A 25,697-nucleotide genomic window follows, 5' to 3' on the forward strand; every position below is an offset into this window, starting at 1 on the left:
GATTAATATTTACCTTCTTAGTTTTTTTTCCTTTTGAATGATAGACTATCTCTATTTCTCTACTTGTACAGAGATTATGAGCTAATTCATTAATAAATGAAAGCTGGGTTTTTCTAGTCCATATGGGATTAACATTACTCTTTCGACTTTCAGGCTCACGTTACCTCACCAGAAATGAAGCAGGTATTTTAAATTTTTTCTTTGTTTAGTTTGTGTCTAGAATACTGTATTTTTGTAAGGACATTTTATGTTATTGGAATTCCAGTCTCTACTTACCCCGGTGGGGAATAGGCGTGAGTTTATGTATTGTATGTATCTTTTATGTTGTGGATATCCAATATTTTAGTATTGCAATTATCCTCAATAGGCCATTTCTCAGCTGTATGTAAGTTACTAAGGAAAATGAGTACTTGGTGTCATATTTATTTATTCAATATTAAAGTTGCTGCAGTCAAATTGCAATCTAAATGTGTGGTTTGGCTTTTTATACGAAACAGTATGCAATGACAGCTGTTAAAATCAAATTGAGTTCAAATCAAAGATTTATATTTACAAGGATATCAATAAAGTTATGAATCATATCAGTATCCTTAACATGTTACTTGTCAGTAATTGACACATTCATCTCTTTCTCACAAAATGAGCATACAAAAATGTTACCTATAAAGCCCATTTATGACACGATTAATTATGGCACAAGCAGAGCAATCTCAGTTATGCAATAATACCCTCAACCATAAAAATCTGGTAATTGGCCTCATGCCTATCTGTATCACCATCAACCACTAGGGAAACACAGGGTTGTCGATAACCTCTAGACTCTCTTCATCGTCCTTAATGTTCATTGCCGAGTACTCTTACCCAGCTATAGACAGTAGAATAATGGAAATGTTGTGAAAGTTGCAGATAAATGGTATTGAGGGTGGTGGTGGCGAGCGGACGGTGGAGGATGGGCACCTGCAGCTCAGCATCGTGTTGTCGCGTGCGGGCGGCGCCGGGCTCGGCTTCAGCATCGCCGGCGGCTCCGACAACCCGCACGTGGCGACCGACCCTCGCATCTACGTCACCAAGCTCATACCCGGGGGCGCCGCCGCCGCCAGCCAACTGCAGATCAATGACGCCATATTACAAGTATGTGTGTTCTATATCTCTTCTGATCCCTTCCACTACACTACAAGAGCTTTTTTAATCAGCAGGAATAGGCAGATAGTGCGTAAGATCGCTAAAATATGCCTAAACGTAGCCTAATGGTCTATTTAACCAAGCCAGGCCAAAAAACCCCAAAAGGAAAACTAATATTGCAACAATATTATGCAAATAATAAAATCTTATATCTATTCACTGACTACGATTGTTTGTACGAGTTTAGTGACAAAACCTTAGTTTATGGATTGACCTTAATACCAGACTTCACCACATAAAATATACATCTTTACACAAACATTTTCATGTGATAATCAAATATAAGACTTAATGCATTACCTTGACGGTAGCTCGCAAGCACCTCACATAACTCTACAGATAAGATTACCACTCATAAATACACCATTAAGATACTAAAAACTCGTGTTTATTTAACTTACTTGATAAAATGAGTGACTTAAGTGAGTTTTAAAGACATAACTCTAAGAATAGAAATATCAATCTATGAATTGATTGATATTAAAATTATTTATAAAATGCATATCTCTTAAGTTGATATATTGTAAAGTTGACTAATTGTATTGTGTTGGAAGAGCGAGGCATTCCCAACACAAGTGTCTTCGATTACTTTCAGGAAAGCCTCATGTACTGTTGTAAAAGATTTACAGAAATAAAACCTTTTTTTATTTATTATAAAGCAAGAGCTTGTCTTCTCTTCTAATATTCGGGGTAATCTCGAGAACTAAACAAAAAGAGTTACTAGTGACTATATGATAAGTTGATACAATACGAATCGATTGACTATAGGGCGTTACTGATATCATCAATACTACATGAGAAATTGTAACATATTGAAGTCAACATCTCATTCACCAAACAAGATACACCAAGATCATTTTAATGTCAAATGGCACTAAAACTACCTGTACTAGACTGTAAACATTAGTAATGACTATGATGTTACGATAACCGATAATATCAATGTATTTCCATTATCATCTCAATATGGCAAAACCTTTTGTATAATCTCTAATTTATTATGCAACACATACACAATATAATCGGACCCTATTAATTATCCAAGACAATACTATTAAATAATTCATACAACATCATTAATTCACATACCTGCATAAGTATGTCAATAGTAATATACTCTGTTTTGCGCAGGTAAACGATACGAACGTCGAAAACGTAACGCACGCTGAAGCGGTGGATGCGTTGAAAAAAGCTGGCAATACCGTGAGACTGGTAAGAGATATTTATTTTCCTTACAATAAGTTTCGCTTTATTCTTTACTTCCGTCAACTTCCGACAACATTTCCGTCTTTAGGGTTATTTTGTCTTGAGAGATTAATCTTATTAAAACTTTTAGATGTCTATCTTAGGGACATTTAGTATCTTGTTGTAGTTCTTCATAGTCCTGAGTGTGTATAGTAAGTATTCGGGCGTTCTGCGTGGGATATGTTCGCAGGTTGTTTGTTTATGTCATTCTAAAACCATGTTGTTGAGGATTTTCTTGCGCTGTTTCTTCTCAACCATAACACATTCCGAAGTTACAACACTAAAATAGAAATTTGTCTTTCGAAAAGTGTGTTCTGATAATAAACGGGTTTTTTGTTATTCATATCCTTTCTTGCTCACTAGTCTTTATCACTCTTTAACGGCTTAATTTAAATATTACAGAAAGTAAGACGTCGTGTGACAGAGGAAACGCTGACAGTATCGCAGCCGAAGTCTGAGGAAGCCATTGAGATCGAGCTGGTAAAGGGTGGAGCGGGCTTGGGGTTCAGTATAGCTGGTGGGGTCGGCAACCAGCACATCCCGGGGGACAACGGTATCTACGTCACTAAGATCATGGCGGGAGGCGCCGCACACCGCGACGGGCGGCTCAGGGTCGGAGACAAGCTGCTTATGGTCAAAAATACCTCGGTGAGACTTGCTTGATATTTTTTATTTATTTACGTACACATATAGCAATACATACAAAATTTTACACATTATATCTATAGGTAAATAAAATTTGTTATATACATAACTGCGTTGTTGAATTAAGTTCTTATTTATGTCGCCTTTGAGAACAATAAATTCCTTAGAAAATTGGAAATTTCATCATCATTACTCTAGTGTTCTATCGTATTGGATAGCGTTACGATTGTTAAATTCTCGATAAAGTAACATTATCGTAATGGTCATAATTTACACGGTCAATTTTCCCTTGAACACCCTTAATGGTAAAACATTTTGGCTTATAAATTACCTTAATAAGGTAACCTTAAAATTAATCATAACTCGAAAAAAATCCAAAACAAAAACGTTTGGAATTTCACATCTTGTTCTTATGGCTTGTGTAACGCAGCGCAATAGTCATCAAAAATCCCAATTAACACGCGTACCTTACCAATTTACATAACATAGTTAAACAACCATGTAAACAGAATTCCTATGTTCTAATTATGAAAGAGATGACTTCAAATTCGGTATTACCTACCCTGAATTATACTATTTGCAGCATACTACTTGTTTGTAATCGCTTAAAAGTAAATAATTAAATTGACAGACCGAAATATCGGCTTCCTGCAAATTGTAACAATACCGCTAAATCAATTTGAATGAGCAACTTCCGCGAAACAGTGTATTAAGCAACGCGCATTGTTTTCATTTTTCGAGGCTTGTTACGACATAGTTCGTTGTTGAATGTTGACTCATCGCACCGCAGGTATTTGCGTACCCTCGTTTCTTTACCGAGGTCTGTAAAAATGTAAACCATTAGTATTTTAATGGTATTTGTCATCTACATATTACGCTTGACCTTTCCAACTAGGCTGAATGTTTAAAGTCTAATATTATAAAGTCCTTGTCAAATGTAAAGGTTTTTTGTATATATTTTGGGACTTGAGATAATAATATAAATACAATCGAGAGAGGACGATAATACATAAACTTGATTACTTTTAGTGTTAGAGTCAAGCAGCTGTATAGCATGGAACCTGATTATCACATGCGAGGCGGTAATTCAACCAATGGAATCGGTTTATTTATTGCGTAGCTAACCGCGTTGATTCATTTATCGTATCCTGAGCAATATGTACGATTCTATGATACGGCTACTTAACGCTATAAGCTTTAATACGCTTTCTTTATTGCACACAAACAAGTTACATATAAATATAACAGATATGAACATGTACAAAAGCAAGCTTAACTCAACAGTTGAGTTTTCTATCGTAATAAATGGAAATGATGCAAAGTTTAAAATTTATCTCTGACTATGGGAAATATGAGTCTATAAACAGCACAGTGATACAAAATGTGTATGTTAACAGCGCGGGGACGTGAACCTAGACAATGTGACGCACGAAGACGCGGTCGCGGCGCTGAAGGCGACGGGCGAGCGAGTGGTGCTGGTACTAGTGCCCGGCCCGAGGCACGGACAGCCCTCGCCGAGGACGTCGCGAGCCAATACTCGTGAGTATTACTAATAAGTATGTGTAGAGCGGTCGTGTGAATCACTGCGCGACGTACTAATACGTAGGGGCCTCGCTAAAGGCAACGGGCGAGCGAGTGCTGGTGGTACAAGTGTAATCAGAATAATTATCAGGGAAACAATGTAAAATAAAATTGCGGTTATCGCAAAATTGTGTACTAATGATTTTTACTTTTAGATTGTTATGATACCGTTCTCAATCAATTATGATTATTTTTTTTTTATACGAAATAGTTAAAACATAAAGACTACATTTCAACACCGTACCATACCGTAGAGGTGTAGTTTATACTGCACAGCTCTTGCCTACCCCTTCGGGTATACAGGCGTGATGCTATGTTTTATCTTCTCAACAGCATCAAGCACAGCAAATTCCCTCCGCCGCGACGGAGCAGACGACGTGACGGACTCCACTGAAGAGCAGAGAGTCGTCGAACTGGAAAAAGGTTCACAGGGGCTCGGTTTCAACATCGTTGGTGGAGAAGATGGACACGGGATATACGTGTCGTTTCTACTGGCTGGTGGACCAGCGGAGAGATCCGGGCTGTTGAGGCGCGGCGACAGACTGCTAGCGGTCAATGACACCGATATCACGCACGCTACGCACGAGCAAGCTGCTAAAGCACTAAAGGTAGATATTATATGCCAATCTAGCAATAGAAGCCAGTCTATTATCAAAAATCAATCTCTTCTAACTTATCGGCCTTTTTTTGGAATTTTATTTATGAATTAAGTAAGAATGACTATGTTTGGCCACTTTTATTGATGACGTCACAGGACAGTACCATGCAAACTTCAAAGAAAACTAAAGTATCTCATTTGACTAGGTTGTCAAGTAGCCTCTCACCTGTCGAACTGAGTGAGGGCCGCTCACATTTAATGCAAACAAACCTTTGAAGCAAACCTACAATAAGTAACGTCAAAAAACATTGTTGAAATACTAAATGTTATGTGTCTAAAGTAAGGCCAATCAGACGAGATAAAGAAAGTAAACAAAGTTTCAGGGGTTCAAAACATTTTTATTTTAATAAATTATCATAAGTTCGAATTTTAATCGCTGTCGTCCGTATTAGACTTTTTAATGTGGGATGATATTCCTCGAGGATGCGCGGGTCGTGAATAATGATGGACTGTTTATTTATATAATGAAGAAAGGCCCCACCTCCGATCATGGTATATACGTGTATTTTGGTGTCAATTCGGGCAACCACCAACTTTTACATAATTTGACAGGACTAAAACTAGCTCCATCTCTTTCTTGCATGTATTGTTAGTGAAGGACGGCACTAATTTAATAACTGTCATTGGCAATTTGGCACCATTGTCAAACTTTATAGTGATAGACTACCTTACCATCATTGTTAAGTGTTCGCAGTTCATCACCAATTATTGATCCTTTATTGGACCTAACAACGATCATTCCCCATTGCAGGGCACAGGGCAGAACGTGAAGCTGACAGTGGTTTACCGACCACAAGAGTACAACAAGTTCGAAGCCCGCATCAACGAGCTGAAACAACACCACACGCTGCTCAGAACGTCACAGAAACGGTCACTCTACGTCAGGTAAACTACCTAACATACTTTATTTTGTGGGCATTAGACGATCAAGGACGGTGGATTTTCAATTGCTCGGAATTACGTCTATTATTTATTATTTCCCACACAATCTGGTTCAAGGTCATGATACGCGACCAATCACGAACCACATATCGCTTTCTGTACGAACTGACTGAGGTCACTCCCCGGACGCTTCATACAAACAACCTCGTTTTACGCAGACACCATACATTGACGTTTCGTACACGCGCGTCTGTGTATGTAACGTCTGACGGCATACGATTCAAGTCTAATAAACTATGTTCGAGGGGGGGTGAGGTAAACCTAGCTCAGACTCTGATGGGGAGCGGAGAGTTGCCGTTCTATACGTAGTATTATTCGTTATTCTATGCTGAGGTGTTCGGATAACTTGAGTTCTATCTTGACAGACGGAACTCCTGTAATATATCATGTCCTATCCTAGGCTGGAATATCAATAAATTTACATTCCTATGATTGGTAATTTTGGCCAAACATAGGATAAGAATTTTCCGGAAACCTCTGCGGCGGGAAGCGCAGGACCGATCGTCGTGGAGATCCTTGGGGGAGGCCTATGCCCAGCAGTGGGCGTCGTACGGCTAATAATGATGAGGATAGGAATTTTATCTGTCAAGCAAGATAGAAACTGAGTTACACGATTAGGCCTCTGCTGTAGTAGTGAAAGGATTAGTTATTTTTCTTTAATAACCCGTATTTATTTATTATTGTGTGCTCAGCGGTAAAGGAAAACTTCGTGAGGAAACCTACATACCCGAGGAATACGTTTGGGGGGTATGTGACCTAATCTGTATTGGGCTGGTTTTTTCTTCGCGTATTGGAAGGTCAAATAGGCACTCGCTTCTATGATAAACCAGACCTGTGAAATCTTCAGGTTAGGTAAACGGACCCCGTGGAAAGTGACCAACGCTGTGAGATGATGAAGACCTGTAGGTATTCCATCCTATTGTGTAGCTCGGGTAACTTTATCACATGATTTGTTTTACAGAGCTCTATTCGACTACGACCCAATCCGCGACGACGGTCTGCCCTCCCGAGGACTGCCATTCCGCTACGGAGACATACTGCACGTCACCAACGCATCTGACGACGAGTGGTGGCAAGCCAGGTCAGTTCCTTTTCTTAAAAGCAAATCGGTTAGCGGACCCTGTGAAAAAACGGGATAATGATGATGATGAAATAAAGTATGTTTGTATTTTCTATGTTGTTACCAGTGTTCGGAAGCCACAATATCTTATAACCAGCTCTCTGCTGATTTTTTGACATGATTTATGTACTTATTGACGATTTGGCGCATACCTATATCATTAACTACTTCGTCAGACAAATGGGGAGCGCCGAAGGCTCTCGCCCGGTTGTGAAGTCGTCATATCCTAAGGATATGATGAACTGAATTCATTTGTTTGTTTAATTTCTAATAATTCTGCATAATATTGTTAATGAGGCAGCTGGTATCATCTCTTATGTTGCTGTGCCCTTACAGACCGTCACATGATCCCACTACCATGTAACATATTAACTGTTTGTGACTTTGCAATCAATTAATATGAATATGGCGACATACATCTATAACCGATATAATGATGGATATAGTTTTTTATTGTTATAAAATAAAATTGCGTTTGACCACAATCTCGTCTCGTAAAAAGTTAAGATGTGGACTAAGGTGGTAACGCTTACCTACTAAATGCATAGATATCAAAACTAGAGTGAATAGTCGCTCTAGTTTTGAAGAAAATTGATTAGGCAGGGAGAAAGCAGCGGGGCAGTACATTGACAAACTTATTTTTAAATAGGCATACTCACAAAGAATTTCAGATTCCACCAACTAGAATTCCATAGTCTGCCAGGACTTCAAAGCGGATAATAGTACGCGGACAATTAGGTGACTCAATGCTGCAACGTCCTTGCCAAACAAAGGACAGTCTCATAAAGTGACTATACATACCTACGTAATTTCTAGGCGGATAGATACAACGGACCAAGATGCGATCGGCATAATTCCGTCGAAGAAGCGATGGGAGCGCAAGCAGCGGGCGCGAGACAGACAAGTCAAGTTCCAGGGACAGGGCACGCCCGTGAGTACTGTGAGTCATCCGCACTGTAGTGCTTTTACACTCTATTCCTTACTCTATACTTATAACGACGACTCTACGACGATCAAGATGCGTTATGTTAAAATTTCACTTGAGAACGAATGAAAATGCCGTCTCTGTTATTATACTTAATAAATGTTATGCTTAAGTTGCTGTGTCCTATCAGGGTGTCACAATGTACCTACTATACCTACCACCTATGTAAAACTGTGACTTTCAATAAAATTATAATGTAATGTATATTGAACCGTCTGTGCTTGATTTAATGTATTGTGTACTAGTGGTTTTGTACTATCTAATTGTTTATTGATAGGCAACATAATGGGCTAAAGGAGAGGAAAGTGGACCTATGATTCGAGTATATAATTTTAGTACAAAAACAAGCCTAGATTATTATATAACTTAAAAACTCATATTCCCTTTAATTCAACTTTCTCTGATCAAATCAGTTACTTTTTACTAAACTTAAAACACGAAATTACTATGGAATTTGTATGAAAAAGACACTAGAAAAACGTGATAAAATAACGGACTTATTATTACGTTTTTCTGGATTAAAATTCATAAATAAGTTAAATAGAAAAAAGAAAATGTTTTTCATTAGTTTTAGATCTGTCTTTATTTAGTAATCAGAATTTCATAATTTATTTTGAACCTAGTACACGACCCAATAAAGATGTATTTCTCCCACGCTCAAAATAGTCTTCCATTGTTCCTTCATGGCGTTACTCTTCAGCAGTAGATGGTAATTGGTAGCACAGTATATCTTCTATCTTTGGTTGAGAATTCTCTGTCCAACAATATGAATATGGCTAAAGTAATCTCTATTTCTCCTCCTTCCCTCAAATATTTTTTTCTCTCTGTCAAATAAAAATTCCAAATTCGAATGAATTCCAAACCTGAATGTTGCAGAGCCAGTCAACATTAGAAAGGAAAAAGAAGACGCTATCGTTCAGCAGAAAGTTCCCGTTTATGAAGAGTCGGGAGGACGGCAAATCCGAGGACGGTTCGGACCAAGAACGTAAGTACATTATATTGCACAACGTAACCTAGGGAAGCTAGAGCTCTATACCTCTTTGTATATTCTAGTATTACATTCCCAGTGTGACGCTATGGATTCTATTCGTCTTACCAAAATTGCGGGTAAAAACCCAATTTCCTTGTTACAGTATCGAAAGGCATCATAACATAACAAATAATGTGTTTATTGACATCCATTTTGGTACAATTTCTGACGTTCAATTGTCGAAAAAAATATCCTATCCACCTTCTCACTTCATGTACAATGACGATCAGAATCTTTAGCACCGAACTAAATTCATTAAATAGCCTGTACCACCCCGTATGTAAAACTATAACCCTGCTAAGTCAACCCTTGGGACCGTGGGTTCTGCGGAGCGCACTTGATAAGCTAATCCGTCCATTTTGTTCCAGCTTTCATGCTTTGTTACACACAGGAGGATGCTAACGCGGACGGTAAGTGCACATAACATCACCTACTATTGCTATCTCGCTGTCTTTGTAGGTCATTGAGTCGCTCCCTTTGAATCGAACTGGTTTTGCGCAAGTACTAACCTTATAAAGGCTAGTGAAAACTATAGAGTACACTAGAGCCCGTAGCCAGGCCGAAATTTTGTCGAAATATGTTAAATAAATGATGTTTTAAAAATGTGATAACATAATATGTCATAAAATTTGATGACTGAGTTACTATAACGCCGTTTGACCACTTTTCCTGGATACTGGCCTGCTGATTTATTAGTAGATTCGCATGAATTTACTAAAAAAAAACTAGTATGTTTGGTCATGTTATATGAGCACCAATCACTTTCAACTCTTTTGTAGATTTTTTTTGGAAATCAATTATCTTTACTAGTCTGTTGCGCAAAACTAAGTCGTAAAAATAGTTGTGAGCGATATGTACGCAGTTTTTCTTTCATGCGGCTGCTAATAATCACTGTAATAATATATTATTAGGTCGTTTTTACATTGAAGCTATTCGCTTGATCTAACCACCGTCAGTATCCTCGCGTTTGACATTCTAGGACTACCACGTAAAACCTATGCATAGGTATGTTATACTTATATTAGAATGTAATAACTCGTATATTACTTAAATGCTCGTTATTATTTTAAATCGTAAATAAAATATAGAGAGGCATTTCCATTTATTTGATGTCACACATAGGTTATAAGTAGAATTTCAATGATGCCCTGATTTATGGAATATGTAGTGAATTATACTTTATACCTATAACAATGTTCTGATTTGTACCGGATCTGTGTGAGTAAATTATCGCTTGTAGTTTATATGGAGGAGCATGGTGATGCTTATGGATATATACTTATATATTATATAGGTATAGTGTGTCGGCGTCTGTCAGTATATAATGCCTTGTCCGGTAAACTTAACTCTTGGTGTAGGCACCGACAAGCCAAGCTATTTACATCTGTGTGTTAGATAGTTTTACTTTCTGTCGGCCGCTCCCCGGTCACATAACTGTGTTTTCATAACGATCGTACGCACAACACTTGCGAGCGTACACGTGCTAATACACTTTGAACGTTTTAACACGTTATGCATTTCATAGCCAGATTATTCTGTAATACGTAGTGGTAATATTGCCTGTTAATTTTATTCGTTTTTTGAAGTAATCTCCTTGTTCCGTTGCATGACTATTGCTGAACGGACTGACGAGACAGTATTGAGTGCTACCAAGATTGACACCGCAGATAAAGGTGAATAATACCATAGCTATTGTTGATAAACACGGGTGTGTGAGGGGAGCAGCGGCGCCCGTCGATGTTCTCACGTCCTGTAGTGTATGTGAGCCGGCCGCACCGCCCCCGGCGCGTGCTTCTAGTTGCCTACCCGGCGCCATAGTCCATCTGCGGCGCCCGTAGCTACATGTTAACATCCATCGATTACTGTTGCGTCATTTTATTTGCTCTTTATGTTTCCAAGCGCTACTCATATACCTACTTATAGACAGCCGCTATATACGATCGAGCCACACGAGTGACGACCGATAATATCGGAATTACCTCTCCATGCTATTTTAATACTGGTGGCTTCAGAGATTTCCCGTTCTAGTTCCGCGTCCTCTACGGACCGCACCTATTGCAGAGTATTAATTAAATGTATGTAACGTTAATTTTTCTACGTGTAGGGGAAATCTTGTACCGAGTGGAACTTCCCATGATGGAGGAGATAACGCTCATATATCTCGAGGACGAGAGTAAGTTTTGGGAGTGAGGCGTAGCTTGCGAGTGCCGTAGCCGATACCTTACCTCCCGCATTCTGGTTATGATCATCAATTAGAAACGTAGTTTTCATTTCAATAACACTCCAGTTTTATTATGTTGTCATTCTTTATTTATGTTCAATCGTTTTTTCATACAACGCGAAGACTCTAATAGCCTCTCCGCACTCGAAAATCATCACGAAACCGTTTGGATCATTTTCAAAAGAATGTATGCGACGGCGCGCTCGAGCGCAGTAACATAGACGTCGGGAGCAGCTGCGCAGCCGCCCTGCGCCGCTGGCCGCCGCCGGGGGCTGGGGGCACTCCGCCGCCGGGGGCTGGGGCACGCCGCACGCCGCCCGCTAGTGCACCGCACGCGCCGCGCCGCACACCCGCGCCCACCCGCGACCACCCGCGACCACCCGCGCCCATCCGCGCCCACCATGACACACCGACTGTATCGACCTCACGACATACTTCATTCCGGCTTGTTTTCAGTTTTCAGAATTATGCTGTGCTGGTTTATTTTTAGACTTAGTTTTTGTCGCTTCAGAGGTTAGGGACGCTGTAATTATTTTACTAGCCTTAGCAGTTGCTACATTGTATTTTGTACAACAATGTGTATATTTGCTTATTGTTTTAAGACGTTTTTATTAGTTGTATTTAATCAGGTTTAAATATAGTGTTGGCCTATCTTGTCCTGCTCGGGTGATATTTAAGCCTGGTTAACATTTGATAATATTAGACTTATATTCACGTTTCTTAGTATAAATTGTAAAAAGCATGTACATAGGACCGAGTGAGGTCTGTTCCAAGCACCTTTTACACAGTAACGCTTTTTATCTAAGACATAAATGCTAGTGTGAGGAGGAATTGAAATAAAGTACTTGCAATGAGTCAATGAAATATTTGCAAATCTAGTTAGAAATATTTTTGTATTACACTACAAAGTAGAGTTTGCTAAGCTTTGAATTTTGTTTCGAAGTGACGGATGATAGTGCTCGTATGTTTTGGATAAACGCAAGTCCGTTGGAGTACCAAGCAAACCGATTATAGAGCACCCATAGAGGCATCGCACGCGCAGAACTAGAGAACCTAGACATCGAGCACGCAGCATCGCACTTACTGAGTAGCTAACATACGCGCAACCGGACGTTTAACTAGTATGCAAACGTGAAACACATCGTCTGTTGCTACTCCGACTTACATTACATGGAGACTTAGTCTGTCTAATATAGTTACATTAGTCCCATGAACTAATAATGTTGGAAATGCTTCAAAATTAGTTTCGAAATGGTTTTTTATCACGAAGCTACAGGGGCATAGATGGTGGTACAAGTAGTTTGACTTGCAGGCCAGGACGAGACGGTGTTGTCGTATGAGACGGTGCAGCAGATGACCATCAACTATACGCGGCCGGTGATCATCCTGGGCCCGCTCAAGGACCGGATAAACGACGACCTCATATCCGAATTCCCGGATAAATTCGGCAGCTGCGTGCCACGTGAGTAATCGATTTTTATATTTTTTGTTATACTCATTGTTATACAGCCTCCGTGGTCTTGTGGTTAGAACGTTGGGCTCACAATCTTGAGGTCCAGATTCGATGTCCGATGGGAACATTGTCGAAATCACTTTGTGAGACTGACCTTTGTTTGGTAAGGACATTGCAGGCTTGAACCACCTGATTGTACGAAATAGTAAGATGATTCCGTGCTTCGGAGGGCACGTTAAGCTGTTGGTCCCGGCTATTAGCCGAAAAACAGCTCCACCAACCCGTGGAGCAGCGTGGTGGAGTATGCTCCATACCCTTTCCGGTTGATTGAGGGGGGCCTCTGCCCAGCAGTGGAAGGTATACGGACTGCTTATGTCATAGTTAAAAAATGGTTTGAATAAGGTACCAGATAAAAATCCAAAAGAACCAGAACCTTTTCATCGGGTATTCAGTAAATTTGCTCATTCGTACAAGCCACAAGTAATTAGAGGACAAGTTGCAGATACTTTTGATAGTGACTCCTAAGACGGATGTGATGAACTGTATCAGTGACAGGTGGTCAGTCCATCGCACATACAATGGTTCATCGAGTTCTAAATACAGAATCCCTCTGCCGGTTTTACAAATGAGCACACCCCGCACATTCCATACAAAAATGTCATTTTTACCATATGCCGACTAAAGCGTGAGTGCGAGGAAGACGCAGCACTCCGCGTGCTCTCTCCCTTACTCCTTTAGCGGCTTACGGCACTTTAAGTCTAAAGTTTCTTTATTTGTTTGTATACTCTTTATTGCTTTAAAATACAAACTCCTTTGTACAAAATACAAATTAAAAAAAAAACACAAATAAAATACGATTTATTTTGTTTGTGTTTTGTTTCCTTTTGTAGAGTGATCATTTATCTTTACATAAAGAATTTTTTTATATGTTTTTTTTTAGCTTTTGTAGTGAAATAAAATGATCTTAATAAATATAAAACCGTCGTACAGATACGACCCGGCCGCGCCGCGACTACGAGGTGGACGGGCGCGACTACCACTTCGTGGCCAGCCGCGAGCAGATGGAGCGCGACATACAGAACCACCTGTTCATAGAGGCCGGCCAGTACAACGACAACCTCTACGGCACCTCCGTCGCCTCCGTAAGAGAGGTCGCTGAAAAGGTAAGCGTATCACGGACGACCCGCATGTTATTTGACGAAATAAAAGATAATCTTAATCAGTCATCTCCCTAGCATTATCCCGTTTTCTACAGAGTCCGCTTACCTAACCTGAAGATTTGACAGGTCCGGTTTTTTACAGAAGCGACTGTCTGTCTGACCTACCCAAAACAGGTTAGGTTAGGTTACATACCTCCGAAAATGCATTTCTCGGGAATGTGGGTTTCCTCACGATGTTTTCTTTCATCGCTGAGCACGTCATAATCATTTATGATCCAAACATAAATTCGAACCTGCGGCCTCAAAGTAAGAGGCAAGCGTTCTATCAACTAGGTTACTACAGCTCGAAAGTGGAAGGATACAACAACTTAATAGAGACACTTGAGTCCAATATCCAGAGTCTATCTGTAACTGTTAGAAAACGCAAAATAATTATCGATTTATAATGTAAAATGTTTTTTGCGTCCACAATGTTTCACATAAGTACAAGCTTCAGTTTTATTAAAGGGAGTATTTACTTTCAGGGCAAACATTGCATTTTGGACGTGAGCGGTAACGCTATCAAGAGATTGCAAGTGGCGCAACTCTACCCTATTGCCATATTTATCAAACCAAAGAGTGTAGAATCTATAATGTAAGTATTCTAAATATTTATTTTCGTCTCCGTATTAAAATCGCCGCTAAAAACTAGCTACACACAGCAGACGACAGAACTGTTTCCTATTCCTTATGAGCACAGTCCGAAGAGAGGTCTGTGTCTAGCAGTGGGACGTATATAGGCTATTTACGTTATGTATGAGCGCAGATACATAAAACAGTGAGATTCCACGATAAACGAAGGAAGCCGTAAAGACACGTTACGTTTAGAATAGATATTTTTTTAAAACAAAAGTATTTAACCACAATGTACATCGTTATAAAATGCAGTATTTTTGCTTCCAAAACCCACATTTGCATTTTTATACAAAATAGCATTTTTTTTTACAGGGAAATGAATAAGAGGATGACTGAAGAACAAGCGAAGAAAACATACGAACGAGCGTTGAAAATGGAACAAGAGTTCGCAGAGTATTTCACCGGTATGTTTAAGTTACCATTTGATATACTATTTGTAAACCAATCAGTACCTTCCCGAAATGAACTACTAAACTTATAAGTATCTTTCGCGTTACAGCGGTAGTGACGGGCGACACGCCGGAGGAGATTTACTCGAAGGTGAAGACGGTGATCGAGGCGGAGAACGGGCCCACGGTGTGGGTGCCGCGCCGCGAGCCCCTGTGAGCGGCCGCGCCCGTGCCATACCGCCCAGTACCTTACCACGTGCCTCCACCACCTGTGCCGGGCTAGCCGGGAACCGTGCCCCCCCCCACACACACACACAAACAAACCCACAACCCATACACTCACGTGACTTTTGTTCCACACGATATCAAAAACCCACGAACAAAAGTTCACGACTGACCGGGTCCGAACACACGCTTCCCGACTATCCCCGTAGTGCGGCTTCGATATCAATACTTAAATAATAGATATTTATTTAATTTCGTTAAAAACTAGAGATATAAATATTTGTCCGACTTTAGGCGAGTTCAATCGCCGAAGTGTTTGGCGAACTTTCAGCGCAATCGAATTGCGAATAGGCTGCATGAGTACGCCTGCGAGTGCATTCGGTGAAGTTAGTTCGGAATCTCCTCTTGGTCACAAAGGTTAGAGTCGACGGGTGACAGCGTCTCGATACGATATAGCAATAAGCGCTCGGCCGCGACACAAGCAATACAAGTAGCCGCGCGGGTGGCGCCCCCGCGGCGCCGGCTCGCGCACTAGTCGTGTCATACAACTCGGCTCCCTAGTTTTACTATCAGACTTTCGTAAATCACCGCTTGAAACATCCTATCCGAGTTCATTTAGCGTAAGTTTATTTTAAATTTAAATGTATCATAAACTATCACTCGTGCATTATTGTTGACCAAGAACGCGTTATAGCCTTCACTGTAGAAGATTACTTAACACTATACGCTTGTTTATTGTGCAAGTCAAACTCACTAGCGATAATATTACGTCGAATGCAATGTTTATATCAAATATAATTTTAATTATTTGACAAAACCAATAATTGTGCTTCAATTAACTGTAAATTTAATGTATATTAATAAATTTTAAAATGGTATTATTCATGTTAATTTACTCAGGTTGCTAGATACATTTTGAATCTTGTCGCGTTAAGAGTTACTATAATAATAGCGAAGTTATTGTGCGAGACAGATCACGGAGCACCGGTGATGTTAATACTATATTATCGTATACCTACTAGTTGTATACTTGTAAGATGCTGTAGTCATACCCACCTCACGCCTCACGCGAGTCCTGCATGGCTAGGCTAAGACGTACGTTATCAGGATTATTTGCTCAAGCGGCAATCTGTATCGTAGCCATTGAATCTCATGACATTTTCTGCACACCGATATGTCCCCTTAACACTTAGGTGAGGTGCAAGTTGTTTGTTGATCATTTTTATAGTAAGCAATTGTGTTATATGGTGTGAAATGTCTCACCAATTAAATAGTGTTTGACATTTATTTATTGAGAATTTTATTTTCTTACGGAATAATAGAGTGCCCATCTGCAAATATGGCGCTTGACGCGAGCAGTGACGCTTCAGACCGCAATATTACGTTACGGCGTGTTGCTTACTCTTTATTACTTTGTTAGTAAGTGCATTATTATTATTATATTGCAATAATGTAAAAAAATATGACATTGTTCCCACTGTACTTAAATTACTTTTATTTTTTTACTGATATGCTATTAGTCTGAGATTTTATTTAATTCTTTTGTGCATGACAAATAACATTTTATTTTAGAGAATTTGACGAAGGAATTGCGACTTAATAAACTTGGACTGCTTAGTTCTGTCAAATATACTATTAACAAAACAAGTTACCAAAGATATAATCGGTAATATATATTGACTAAGCTAAAATTTATCTGTTATATTACTTAATTTGGAATAGAGTACTTAATAACCAAGTTAAAGCGGTCGTGATTCTTTTATGGTAAGAATTTTATGTAAATATTATAACAATTATGTTTTAATTATTGTTTAAGTTCTACAATGATGTATTAACAATATTATGAATGTTTTATTTTAATAGGTATTTATTATGTCGTCTGTAGGTATTCTATTTAATTAATCGAGCGTGTTATTCTGTGTAAATTGATTTAATTAAGCGTAATTAATGTCTTAACAAATAGTTAACTTTAAATATTTTATCAAACACCCATATTTGCAGATGTACAATGTTTATGAGTTAGTGATGTTCAATAGACTAGTTTGAATAAAATTATTTACGTTGAAAATTCTATTGTTGTTTTGCTTGTCTGACTCCCTATACAATTTTTGTCAGCCAGTAGAGAAGAGGCCATAGCCTAGACTAGTATCTAGTTTTATATATTTGGGATATCTAGGTGCTTTTCTACCAACCATGTTATGAGTTGGTTATGAGCGTCTATGCTGGATTGTGATCGAACCACAGCCAATGTTGTTCCAGGTATTTTAGCATTTACCGACCAGCTAAATAAAAACTGATATAGCTACTTATGCAAAGGGAAATAAATGGATTTAGGTAATTTTTAAAACAATATGTATTCGACGAAATAATTTAAGTACCTATTTAGGTTACGGGAGAAAATTAAAATTATAGGCGCTCCTACCAAAGTTGGTCTGTGTTGCTCTATGGCTCCTACACATTTTCTATAGCATAGTGCCTAGGGAAACAGGAATATTTGTAATCGGCGGCAGAATGATGTCATCATAGTTTTTAAAGCTTAATTACTGTCAAACAAAATCACCAAGGAAATTACTATCGTTAGATAATTGCTACCTACCCACCTTGCCGATGTCTATGTAATCAAATTATAATGCTGCGCGTCCACTGGGTCGGAAGTGATAGGTTTTTTTTATTTCTCTTTCCGGATCCTAATCACCATGTTTGGCTAACTATCTTTAGATTTCATGTTCGCTCTTTCCTTTTCGGCGGATAAGAAAATGACAAATATAAAACAAAATTAGGTGTCTGGAATCTGGGCCATTGACAGTATTGTGTGGTTTACCAAGGTCTACTATTGATAGAGCAGCAACACTACTGGAATCCCCATAATGGGGGAGGGCATAATGCGAAGATAACTGGCAGCCACTTTTGATACAAATCCAAAGATAATACGGCAAACCCTTGCTGATAGGTGATAAGCCCATCACATGGTGCATTTGACAGCTGTCAGAATCGTAAATATCTTTCTCACTAGGGTCTAGGCTGTACTTGTTTCGTTGTCCTGCTAAAGCGTAAATACGCTTCTCATCAAAAAACTCAAATTCAAAATTATTTAAACACAACACACGCCAGAAACACTACGCCAGTTTGCTATGCTTTTAATTCTTAATAGAAATGTCTAAATTAAAATTTGAATGTATAATTAATTTGTTTCATGAAAAAAATGTATAGTAGGTATAATTTGCACTGAAAATAAAACAACAAATTAAATCTTAAACAATGTCCTTATATTTCATCTTGTAGAACAGTAGTCTTTTCAGAAACATAAAGACCGTCTAAGAATTTACGGATGTCCTTGTTTTTGACGGTTGTGGACTGTTGGATCAGGGCAGCAGAGCTTGATACATCCTCCAGGGAGTTACCCTCGATCACCAGCTCGTCCTTTTGCTTTTGAGAGTTGACAACGGTCACACCAGGGGCCATCTTTACCCTCCGGATAAACTTCTCTCCAAGGAAATTACGGATTTCAATGATGGAGTTTCCTTCAATGGTGACACAGTTGATGGGGAAGTGAGCGTATACCGCACGCATTTTGTACTGGAATCCCTTTGTCACACCTGAAACAAGTTGGGGCTAATTAGATTTCTCCAAAAATTGCAGTACTTAAGGAGCATAGTAAAGTTGACTACATTATAGAACATCAAATGAGAAGAAGTCTATGAAGTTGAGGCAAGATTGAAAAAGATGGTGTAAAATAGGGTAGGTTGAATTCATGTCATGTCACATCAGATTTGACTGCAAAAGACTAATGATGGTCAAGGTTTTAGTAACATAAATCCTCCATTTTTCACAATTTATCAGCTATCACATATCATAAGTTTATTGAAAAATTATTTTATTCAGGAAGATCTCAAAATTACAAGTAATTTATTACACAAATACCAACTAAAAATCCATATAATTATCTGCTTATATCAATCATATCAGCAGTTCATTACAAATGGCAGCCTATTCGGATAATTAGCCTAAATAGAGACATTTAGGTTCTTCATAGAAATGTTAAGACTATGCAAGAAAAAATAAATACAGATATTTAAAACAATCACAATAGAGCGTAATAACTTTCCGTAAATATTAAAATAATGAGATAATGTTCCAACATCATCATTACCTATAATAAAATAGCTTAGCACTTGGTTATCTGCTGCTAGTAATTATAATCCTTGAATGGTTTTGAGTCACATTGATATTTTGACCACTTTAGTATAAACCATAATCTGCTAATAAACCTAGTACTACACATGATGTTGAACAACTAAAGCCACATACACCAGGCATAGTGCTTGTAAGGTTATAATCACTTGTTATGATATGTAAACACTCACCCTTGATCATGTTCTCTACGTGCGAGCACACTGTCCTCACAGCAGCAAGTTCCTTCTTCGAACCGAACCATTTCTCCACCTTCAGTAGGCGAGGGTTGACCATGCGAATATCCACAGCCAAATGCTTGAAGTTTCTCTTGAGAACACCTCGCGGTCCCTTCACAGTCACCAACCGCGACTTCACGTGAACTGTGAGACCCTCAGGGATCTTCACTTTCTGGTTCGCCACTATTTGCTTCATGCTGTGGTCTAAAATTAAAATGAAACTTATATCAACAACCTAACCTCTATGTATTTTGACAACCAAGTTGGTTAGTCAAGTGTTCTAAGACTTTATAAGTGAAATCTTGTTAGATATTCGTTCTATATTTTACATATCACTTCACAATATAATAATAACTGCATAAAATCCAAGAATTAGCGAGATTTATTCGGATTTTTAGTGGAAAAAGCAAAATTGCTCACTTTCTTTGACACAGCGAGCCGGAAAAAGAGATATTCCAGTGTTGCCAAAAGTAAAAATATTTTTAACGTTGGTTGACTAACTTCCATAAATCATACAAAGACCGACTAAAATTGGATAGATGATTATGGGTGGATATTTAGATAAATGGATATAGATACCGTTTACATACTAACTTATACACACACTGAATAAATAATAACATAAATACAAGTTACCTCCAAATAGTATACAGTTATTTTGATAAATCAGTCAGAAATAGTCATTATTAATAAATATTGGAATATTTAGTAGAAACGCCGTAGATACGCGTTAATATCCTTACACTTAGTCAAGCTAAACTTCTAACACCCGATATTTTATCGCGGCGTCTGTTGCCCACTTTATTTAATCAGTCAACCAAAAGCAGAAGCAGTATGATCTAAAAACTTTAACCTGTACTGGGTACAGACTGATAAAAAAACAAAAAAGTAGTGATGTTAGGTAGTTAACTTATAAGTTCCAATGATCTGAATCAAAATAGTTTGTTAATTTATTATTGTATCCTTTGTACATTCATAAAAAGTATTTGAACCATTGTAAAGAGTTATAATAAACATTAAAATTAATTTTAACTTTCATATTTATGAGACATTGCATTATTTTTATTTCTGATTGAGTTATACTCATGACTTAGTACACCTTTGAATATTTCACCTACGACACACCCCATCACTGTTCAATGTCAACAAATTAAAAAAAAATACTACGGTATTTTATTTACAATTTTTGTTTTTGATGCTCTAAGTTAAAATGAAATTAAAGTGGGATTTCATCTAAATGGCATTAAAAATATTTACGTAAAACGTTCCGTGCCATATGTTGCTGTAGGACACTAGGATTAGTGGTTTTCATCTTGTTACGAGGAGGTACAGATTTGGACTATCAATGGCAAACACCTTTTCTTCGTCTTGATTTGGGTAGAAGTTTAACAGTATGCCTGTTTTTGTCGTGTAAAATTGTACTCAATTGAGCTATTTGGTTTTAGGGGTCTACCGAGTGCATGTCATAGACTTTTAAAATAATGGATATCCCAGTACAAATTGCGGTCCGGCTGAAGCCACCTAGTCTGGCCGACTCTACACAATGCATATTCAGCAACCCCGTCACACAGATAGTGATCACAGAAAGTGGCCAGACCTTCCATGTGAACAGAGCTCTGCCTGTAGACTGCACACAAGCTCACCTCTTCAATTCCTTTATGATTCCACAAATCAATTGCTTCCTAGATGGTTGTGATACATCTGTTGTTGTCTTTGGACAACCTAAAACTGGGAAGACTTATACATTGTTTGGGCCAGGTAAGAATTTCATATTAAGTGATTGTTGATGTCTGTAAAACTGTCTATAATAGTTTATTTAATGATATCATTTGAATTTTCAGGATTTGAATGCATACACAGTGAATGTGACCAAGGCATTGTACCTCGGTTTCTAACAGATATATTTCACAAACTGAACCAAATGCCTGAAAGAGAATTCATCTTGCACATAACATGGATGCAAGTTGTTAATAACAACATATTTGATGTACTTGGTGCAGGTCTGGTTAGATGTTGTAATGTTGAAGAAGCCTTCCAGTACCTGCAGCTAGGGTGGAGGCAGCGATGCCAGGGCAACAACCACACAGTATTCACAGTCAGTGTAGAGCAGAAATGGGTTGGTACAAATGGAGTCCTTAACCACAGAATGTCAACTGCTAGTTTCTGTGATTTGGCTGCATACCCAGAGCCTGGATTATTTGCTTTAGAAAACATAATCAAAGAACTGCTTGCTGGAAATCCTCCTAAGCAAATCAATTATGATCAGTGTATACTGACGGCTATGCTCAGAGACTCATTTGGAGGCAGAGCTTTCACTTGGGTCATAGGCTGTATCAGCACTGAACCAGAAGACTACCAGGACACACTGAAAATATTGAACTTGTGTCTGTGCTGTAGAGGCATAAAGAACTTTGTCACAATCAATTTGTTTGCCGATAACAATACTCCTGTATACAATGATAAAGCTGTGATACAACCTTCAGACAATAATTTTAACTTACAATTTGCAACAGCACAGTGGATAAAATTGGTTTCAAATGCTGAAGGATTATTTAACAAAATTTTACAGTCTAAATCATTGTCTGAGGCTGATATTAACCAAGTGAGTGAGTGGTTATTTTTAAAAGCTGAATGTGATGAGTGCTTGAATAGTGATATTGGGATGGATAACAAGGAAGCTGCGACAAAACAAGGTTTACCAAGGATAGCTGAAGATACTGAGCCCAGTGAACCTAGTGAGTCAGATGTGGAGTCTGATTCGGAAGACAGTCACTCACATACAGTGTTTCAAGACAAGGTTGAAAAGTTTATGGAATACTTTAGAGAAAAGAATGACCAGTTATTTGCTGACAGGTGTGAGGAATATTTAAACCATATTGACTCTGATGATATAACCATTTCTGAAACCAGTGGTTCACAATCTCTGCCTGTAATGACATCACAATCCAATTCAGGGCGCAGGAGAACAATACAACCTGGTGAAAGTTTGTCAGGGGCAGAGTTGGAGTTATTAAGAAAGGTAGCAGCAAAAGCTGTCTCACCTGAATCTCAGAAAATTCTTATAGAGTCACACAAGAAAGATGTGGATCCTGAGCCAAAGTTGATTGAAAGGGAACTGCTTAAAATGATTGACTCACCAAAGACCACAGAAATATGTAAAAAATATAAAATGACAAAAGAAAAGTATACTCAGAAACAGATTTTGGCTAGAAAGCTTTCTAAGGAAATAAGCAGTAGTCAGACTCAATTGAAGGAATTGATTAATCTTTGCATAGCTAAAGAAAGACTGATAGATGATCTCTCAAGAGCCATGAGCCACAGTACTCAAAACAAGACTTATGCAGATAGGGTGGAATATAATCTCATGGACCATGACACAATAAAAGAAATAAGAAGACATGAGACTAATTTAAAAACATATAAGAAACAAATTGAGCAAATAAAGAGACAAATCAAGAAGGATGAGAAGCGTAAAAATACATTAGATGTAGAACTTATTAAAGATAAGTTAAAGTTAGATGAACTTTCTGAAACTTCTGTTGAAGTGAAAGACAAGAAAACAAATTCATTGAAACATTTTACACATAGAATTTCACAATTAGATAGTATTTTAAAAGAAAAGACAAATGATTTGGAGAATTTAGAACTATCGAAAGAAAAGGAACTGATGTTGAGGAAGGAAATCAAGAATTTAAGAAAGACTAGAGAGTGTTTGCATGAGCAGCGGTGCAGCTTAGGACATAAGAGGAAAATTTATAAATCATTGTCTGATTCTGAGGTAAGTGTGAAAGGTTTTGATATTGAACAGCCATTATCTTTAATTGATAAAACTAACAGTGTAAACTTTCAGGAACGAAAGCTATTAGAATGCGAGGAAGCTATAGAGGCGATAGACACGGCAATAGAGTACAAAAACAACCTGATATGTGGCAAGTCTCCGTCTGCGTCGCTATCAGACTCGCAAGACAACAAGGACACGCGGAGTCGAGGGGAACAGATGCTGATGGCGCGTCTGGACAAGTTGTCACATGATGAGATGAAGACTTTACTGTATAGGTATTTTCAAAAAGTAAGTCTATTTTTTCGTACAATCACAGTCTTAGCGCAGTCTCTGTTAAATTGTTTTGGTTAAATTAATGTTGTTTCTATTCGATTGCAGTGACAGTGAGTCGACTTCCACTTAAAAGTAAAATGTCTACCAATGGGCCCTATATCCAATAATATAGAGTAGTGAAATATGTAACTTCTGTAGGCCGCCTGTTGTGCCTTTCTGTGTTTTTATTATTTGTATTGTATGTTCTTTGTGCTCAATGTAATATTATTACTAGGTGGTAGATCTCCGCGGCGCGTGCGCAGCGCTGGAGGCGGGCGCGGCGGCGGCGGCCGAGGACGCGGCCGCGTGGCGCGCGCGCGCCGCCGCCGCCTGGCGGTATGCTCAGCGGAGCCGCGCCAATGCACATACCAGGTAACTACACTCACATCACAACTGTACAATTAATAAAGTGGTAGTAAATACATGCGTGTAAATACAAAATGTTTGTTATACTTACGTATCGAGAAATTATCACAGACTTTAAGGGAGGTTTCGAGGTAATCATTACTTACCGATTTCGACATTGGGCTTTAATTTTCTGCCACCCATTTCAAACTAAGTATCCCCTGTATCCTCAGAGCTATAGGCAGAGATATTTCTGTAAGAGTAAACGCCATGATATGTGCGTCCTGTTAATAATATACAATCATTTGTTTATTTATAATTGCAGGCACTTCCAATCGGTGCAAAGATACCTGGACGGCGGCAACCCGGAGCGGGCACTGTCGCTGGGCATGACGACGGACTCCGAGACTGACGACGCCATGCTGCTGGTAGACCGGATGAAGCAGCTGGCTCGCTGCCCGCCGGTACGAAAACATAGTATTACGTTATCCCATTAGTTTTAAGTTATATGCTCGTTACGTTACGTCACGGTAAATACCTGTGATAAGTACGGGAAATGGGCTGGGAATCTGTCAGCATGCATTTCATTGTATTCATCTGGAGATATCCCTTTCGGCAATCGAACCCGGACCTCTAGGTCGTGAACCTAAAACACTGTGAGTGTTTCACCTCCAAATACCAACCCGTATTGGAGCACCATGGCGGACTCACTCCACCTACCAGGTGGAGTATGTTCTTTACCCCCTCCGGTGGATTGAAGGGAGGCCTGTGTCCAGCAGTGGAATGTATATAGGCTATTTATGTTATGTTAATAATTGTTGATGAATTATCTTAGTTTAATTTTGACTGACATTTGGTTTTTCCTACGTTATTATGTTGACAAGTATTTCACTTACTGTTGACGTGTAATATTAGTTTTTTATTACGAAAATAAATGACTTATTATTAATAATAATTCTTATTATTTTTCCAGGCGCCCGTGATACCGAACTTGCGGCAGCTGATGCCGGCCACCAACCTGCCGGTAGCTAAGGTGACCAAGGAGAAGAACAAACTAGTCATCGTCCAGCAGAACAAGAAACACTGATATTTACTCCTCCTGGCTCTCCTACTCTTCAATGCTGTGCTCATCTACACCGCATTCGAACTGATCCAGTACATTGTCAAGCCAGATATAATGCAAGTAAAGTTTTTATACGAAAATCATATTCTTCTGTCTTAGAACAAATAATGCCAGCCCCCGCAGCATAGCAACCGCGCCGCGCGCGACGCGGTTCTGTGCCGCGGGGGCTGGAGTTGTCTTATGATGACTTGTGGCTCTACCCCACTAGAGATTACT

General features: G+C 38.8%; 3 protein-coding genes across 13 annotated transcripts in view; 2 read left to right on the forward strand and 1 right to left on the reverse strand.

Moving 5' to 3' along the window:
* Positions 1 to 17,582, forward strand: part of LOC126368000 (disks large 1 tumor suppressor protein) — a 44,147-nt gene extending 26,565 nt beyond the window's left edge. For 3 of the 11 annotated variants that reach the window (XM_050011823.1, XM_050011830.1, XM_050011832.1), the window contains 18 exons: positions 154 to 183; positions 901 to 1,131; positions 2,314 to 2,394; positions 2,830 to 3,075; positions 4,470 to 4,611; positions 4,987 to 5,261; positions 6,063 to 6,196; positions 7,215 to 7,334; positions 8,190 to 8,313; positions 9,235 to 9,343; positions 9,757 to 9,798; positions 11,026 to 11,061; positions 11,493 to 11,561; positions 12,922 to 13,071; positions 14,053 to 14,225; positions 14,747 to 14,856; positions 15,210 to 15,301; positions 15,397 to 17,582. In XM_050011823.1, the coding sequence (XP_049867780.1) occupies positions 154 to 183; positions 901 to 1,131; positions 2,314 to 2,394; positions 2,830 to 3,075; positions 4,470 to 4,611; positions 4,987 to 5,261; positions 6,063 to 6,196; positions 7,215 to 7,334; positions 8,190 to 8,313; positions 9,235 to 9,343; positions 9,757 to 9,798; positions 11,026 to 11,061; positions 11,493 to 11,561; positions 12,922 to 13,071; positions 14,053 to 14,225; positions 14,747 to 14,856; positions 15,210 to 15,301; positions 15,397 to 15,503 (2,271 nt within the window). In that variant the 3' untranslated portion in view covers positions 15,504 to 17,582. The remainder of the gene's footprint in view (positions 1 to 153; positions 184 to 900; positions 1,132 to 2,313; positions 2,395 to 2,829; positions 3,076 to 4,469; positions 4,612 to 4,986; positions 5,262 to 6,062; positions 6,197 to 7,214; positions 7,335 to 8,189; positions 8,314 to 9,234; positions 9,344 to 9,756; positions 9,799 to 11,025; positions 11,062 to 11,492; positions 11,562 to 12,921; positions 13,072 to 14,052; positions 14,226 to 14,746; positions 14,857 to 15,209; positions 15,302 to 15,396) is intronic. The other 8 variants (XM_050011824.1, XM_050011831.1, XM_050011833.1 and 5 more) reach the window with 5 other exon arrangements.
* Positions 17,583 to 18,755: 1,173 nt separating this feature from the next.
* Positions 18,756 to 20,435, reverse strand: LOC126368094 (60S ribosomal protein L9). Its single transcript, XM_050011979.1, has 3 exons — positions 20,341 to 20,435; positions 19,876 to 20,124; positions 18,756 to 19,107 (listed from the first exon to the last, which is right to left on the reverse strand). The coding sequence occupies exons 2-3, from the start codon at positions 20,114 to 20,116 to the stop codon at positions 18,776 to 18,778; spliced, it is 573 nt and encodes a 190-aa protein (XP_049867936.1). The 5' UTR covers positions 20,117 to 20,124; positions 20,341 to 20,435; the 3' UTR covers positions 18,756 to 18,775.
* A 644-nt stretch (positions 20,436 to 21,079) lies between these two features.
* LOC126367998 (kinesin-like protein costa) lies at positions 21,080 to 25,603 on the forward strand. Its single transcript, XM_050011821.1, has 7 exons — positions 21,080 to 21,246; positions 21,366 to 21,678; positions 21,762 to 23,698; positions 23,771 to 23,989; positions 24,249 to 24,385; positions 24,684 to 24,822; positions 25,332 to 25,603. The coding sequence occupies exons 2-7, from the start codon at positions 21,402 to 21,404 to the stop codon at positions 25,443 to 25,445; spliced, it is 2,823 nt and encodes a 940-aa protein (XP_049867778.1). The 5' UTR covers positions 21,080 to 21,246; positions 21,366 to 21,401; the 3' UTR covers positions 25,446 to 25,603.
* The last annotated feature ends 94 nt before the right edge of the window (positions 25,604 to 25,697 follow it).

This window comes from Pectinophora gossypiella, chromosome 7 (genome assembly GCF_024362695.1).
Source record: "Pectinophora gossypiella chromosome 7, ilPecGoss1.1, whole genome shotgun sequence".
NCBI lineage: Eukaryota > Metazoa > Arthropoda > Insecta > Lepidoptera > Gelechiidae > Pectinophora > Pectinophora gossypiella.

Bases quoted from the DNA above. Each gene is read 5' to 3' on its own strand.
- LOC126368094 (XM_050011979.1), bottom strand. From the start codon at position 20,116: ATGAAGCAAATAGTGGCGAACCAGAAAGTGAAGATCCCTGAGGGTCTC. The intron at 19,108-19,875 runs GTGAGTGTTTAC...AACTTGTTTCAG, and splicing joins CGTAGAGAACATGATCAAGG to GTGTGACAAAGGGATTCCAG.
- LOC126367998 (XM_050011821.1), top strand. From the start codon at position 21,402: ATGGATATCCCAGTACAAATTGCGGTCCGGCTGAAGCCACCTAGTCTG. The intron at 21,679-21,761 runs GTAAGAATTTCA...TTGAATTTTCAG, and splicing joins TTATACATTGTTTGGGCCAG to GATTTGAATGCATACACAGT. The intron at 24,823-25,331 runs GTACGAAAACAT...TTATTTTTCCAG, and splicing joins AGCTGGCTCGCTGCCCGCCG to GCGCCCGTGATACCGAACTT.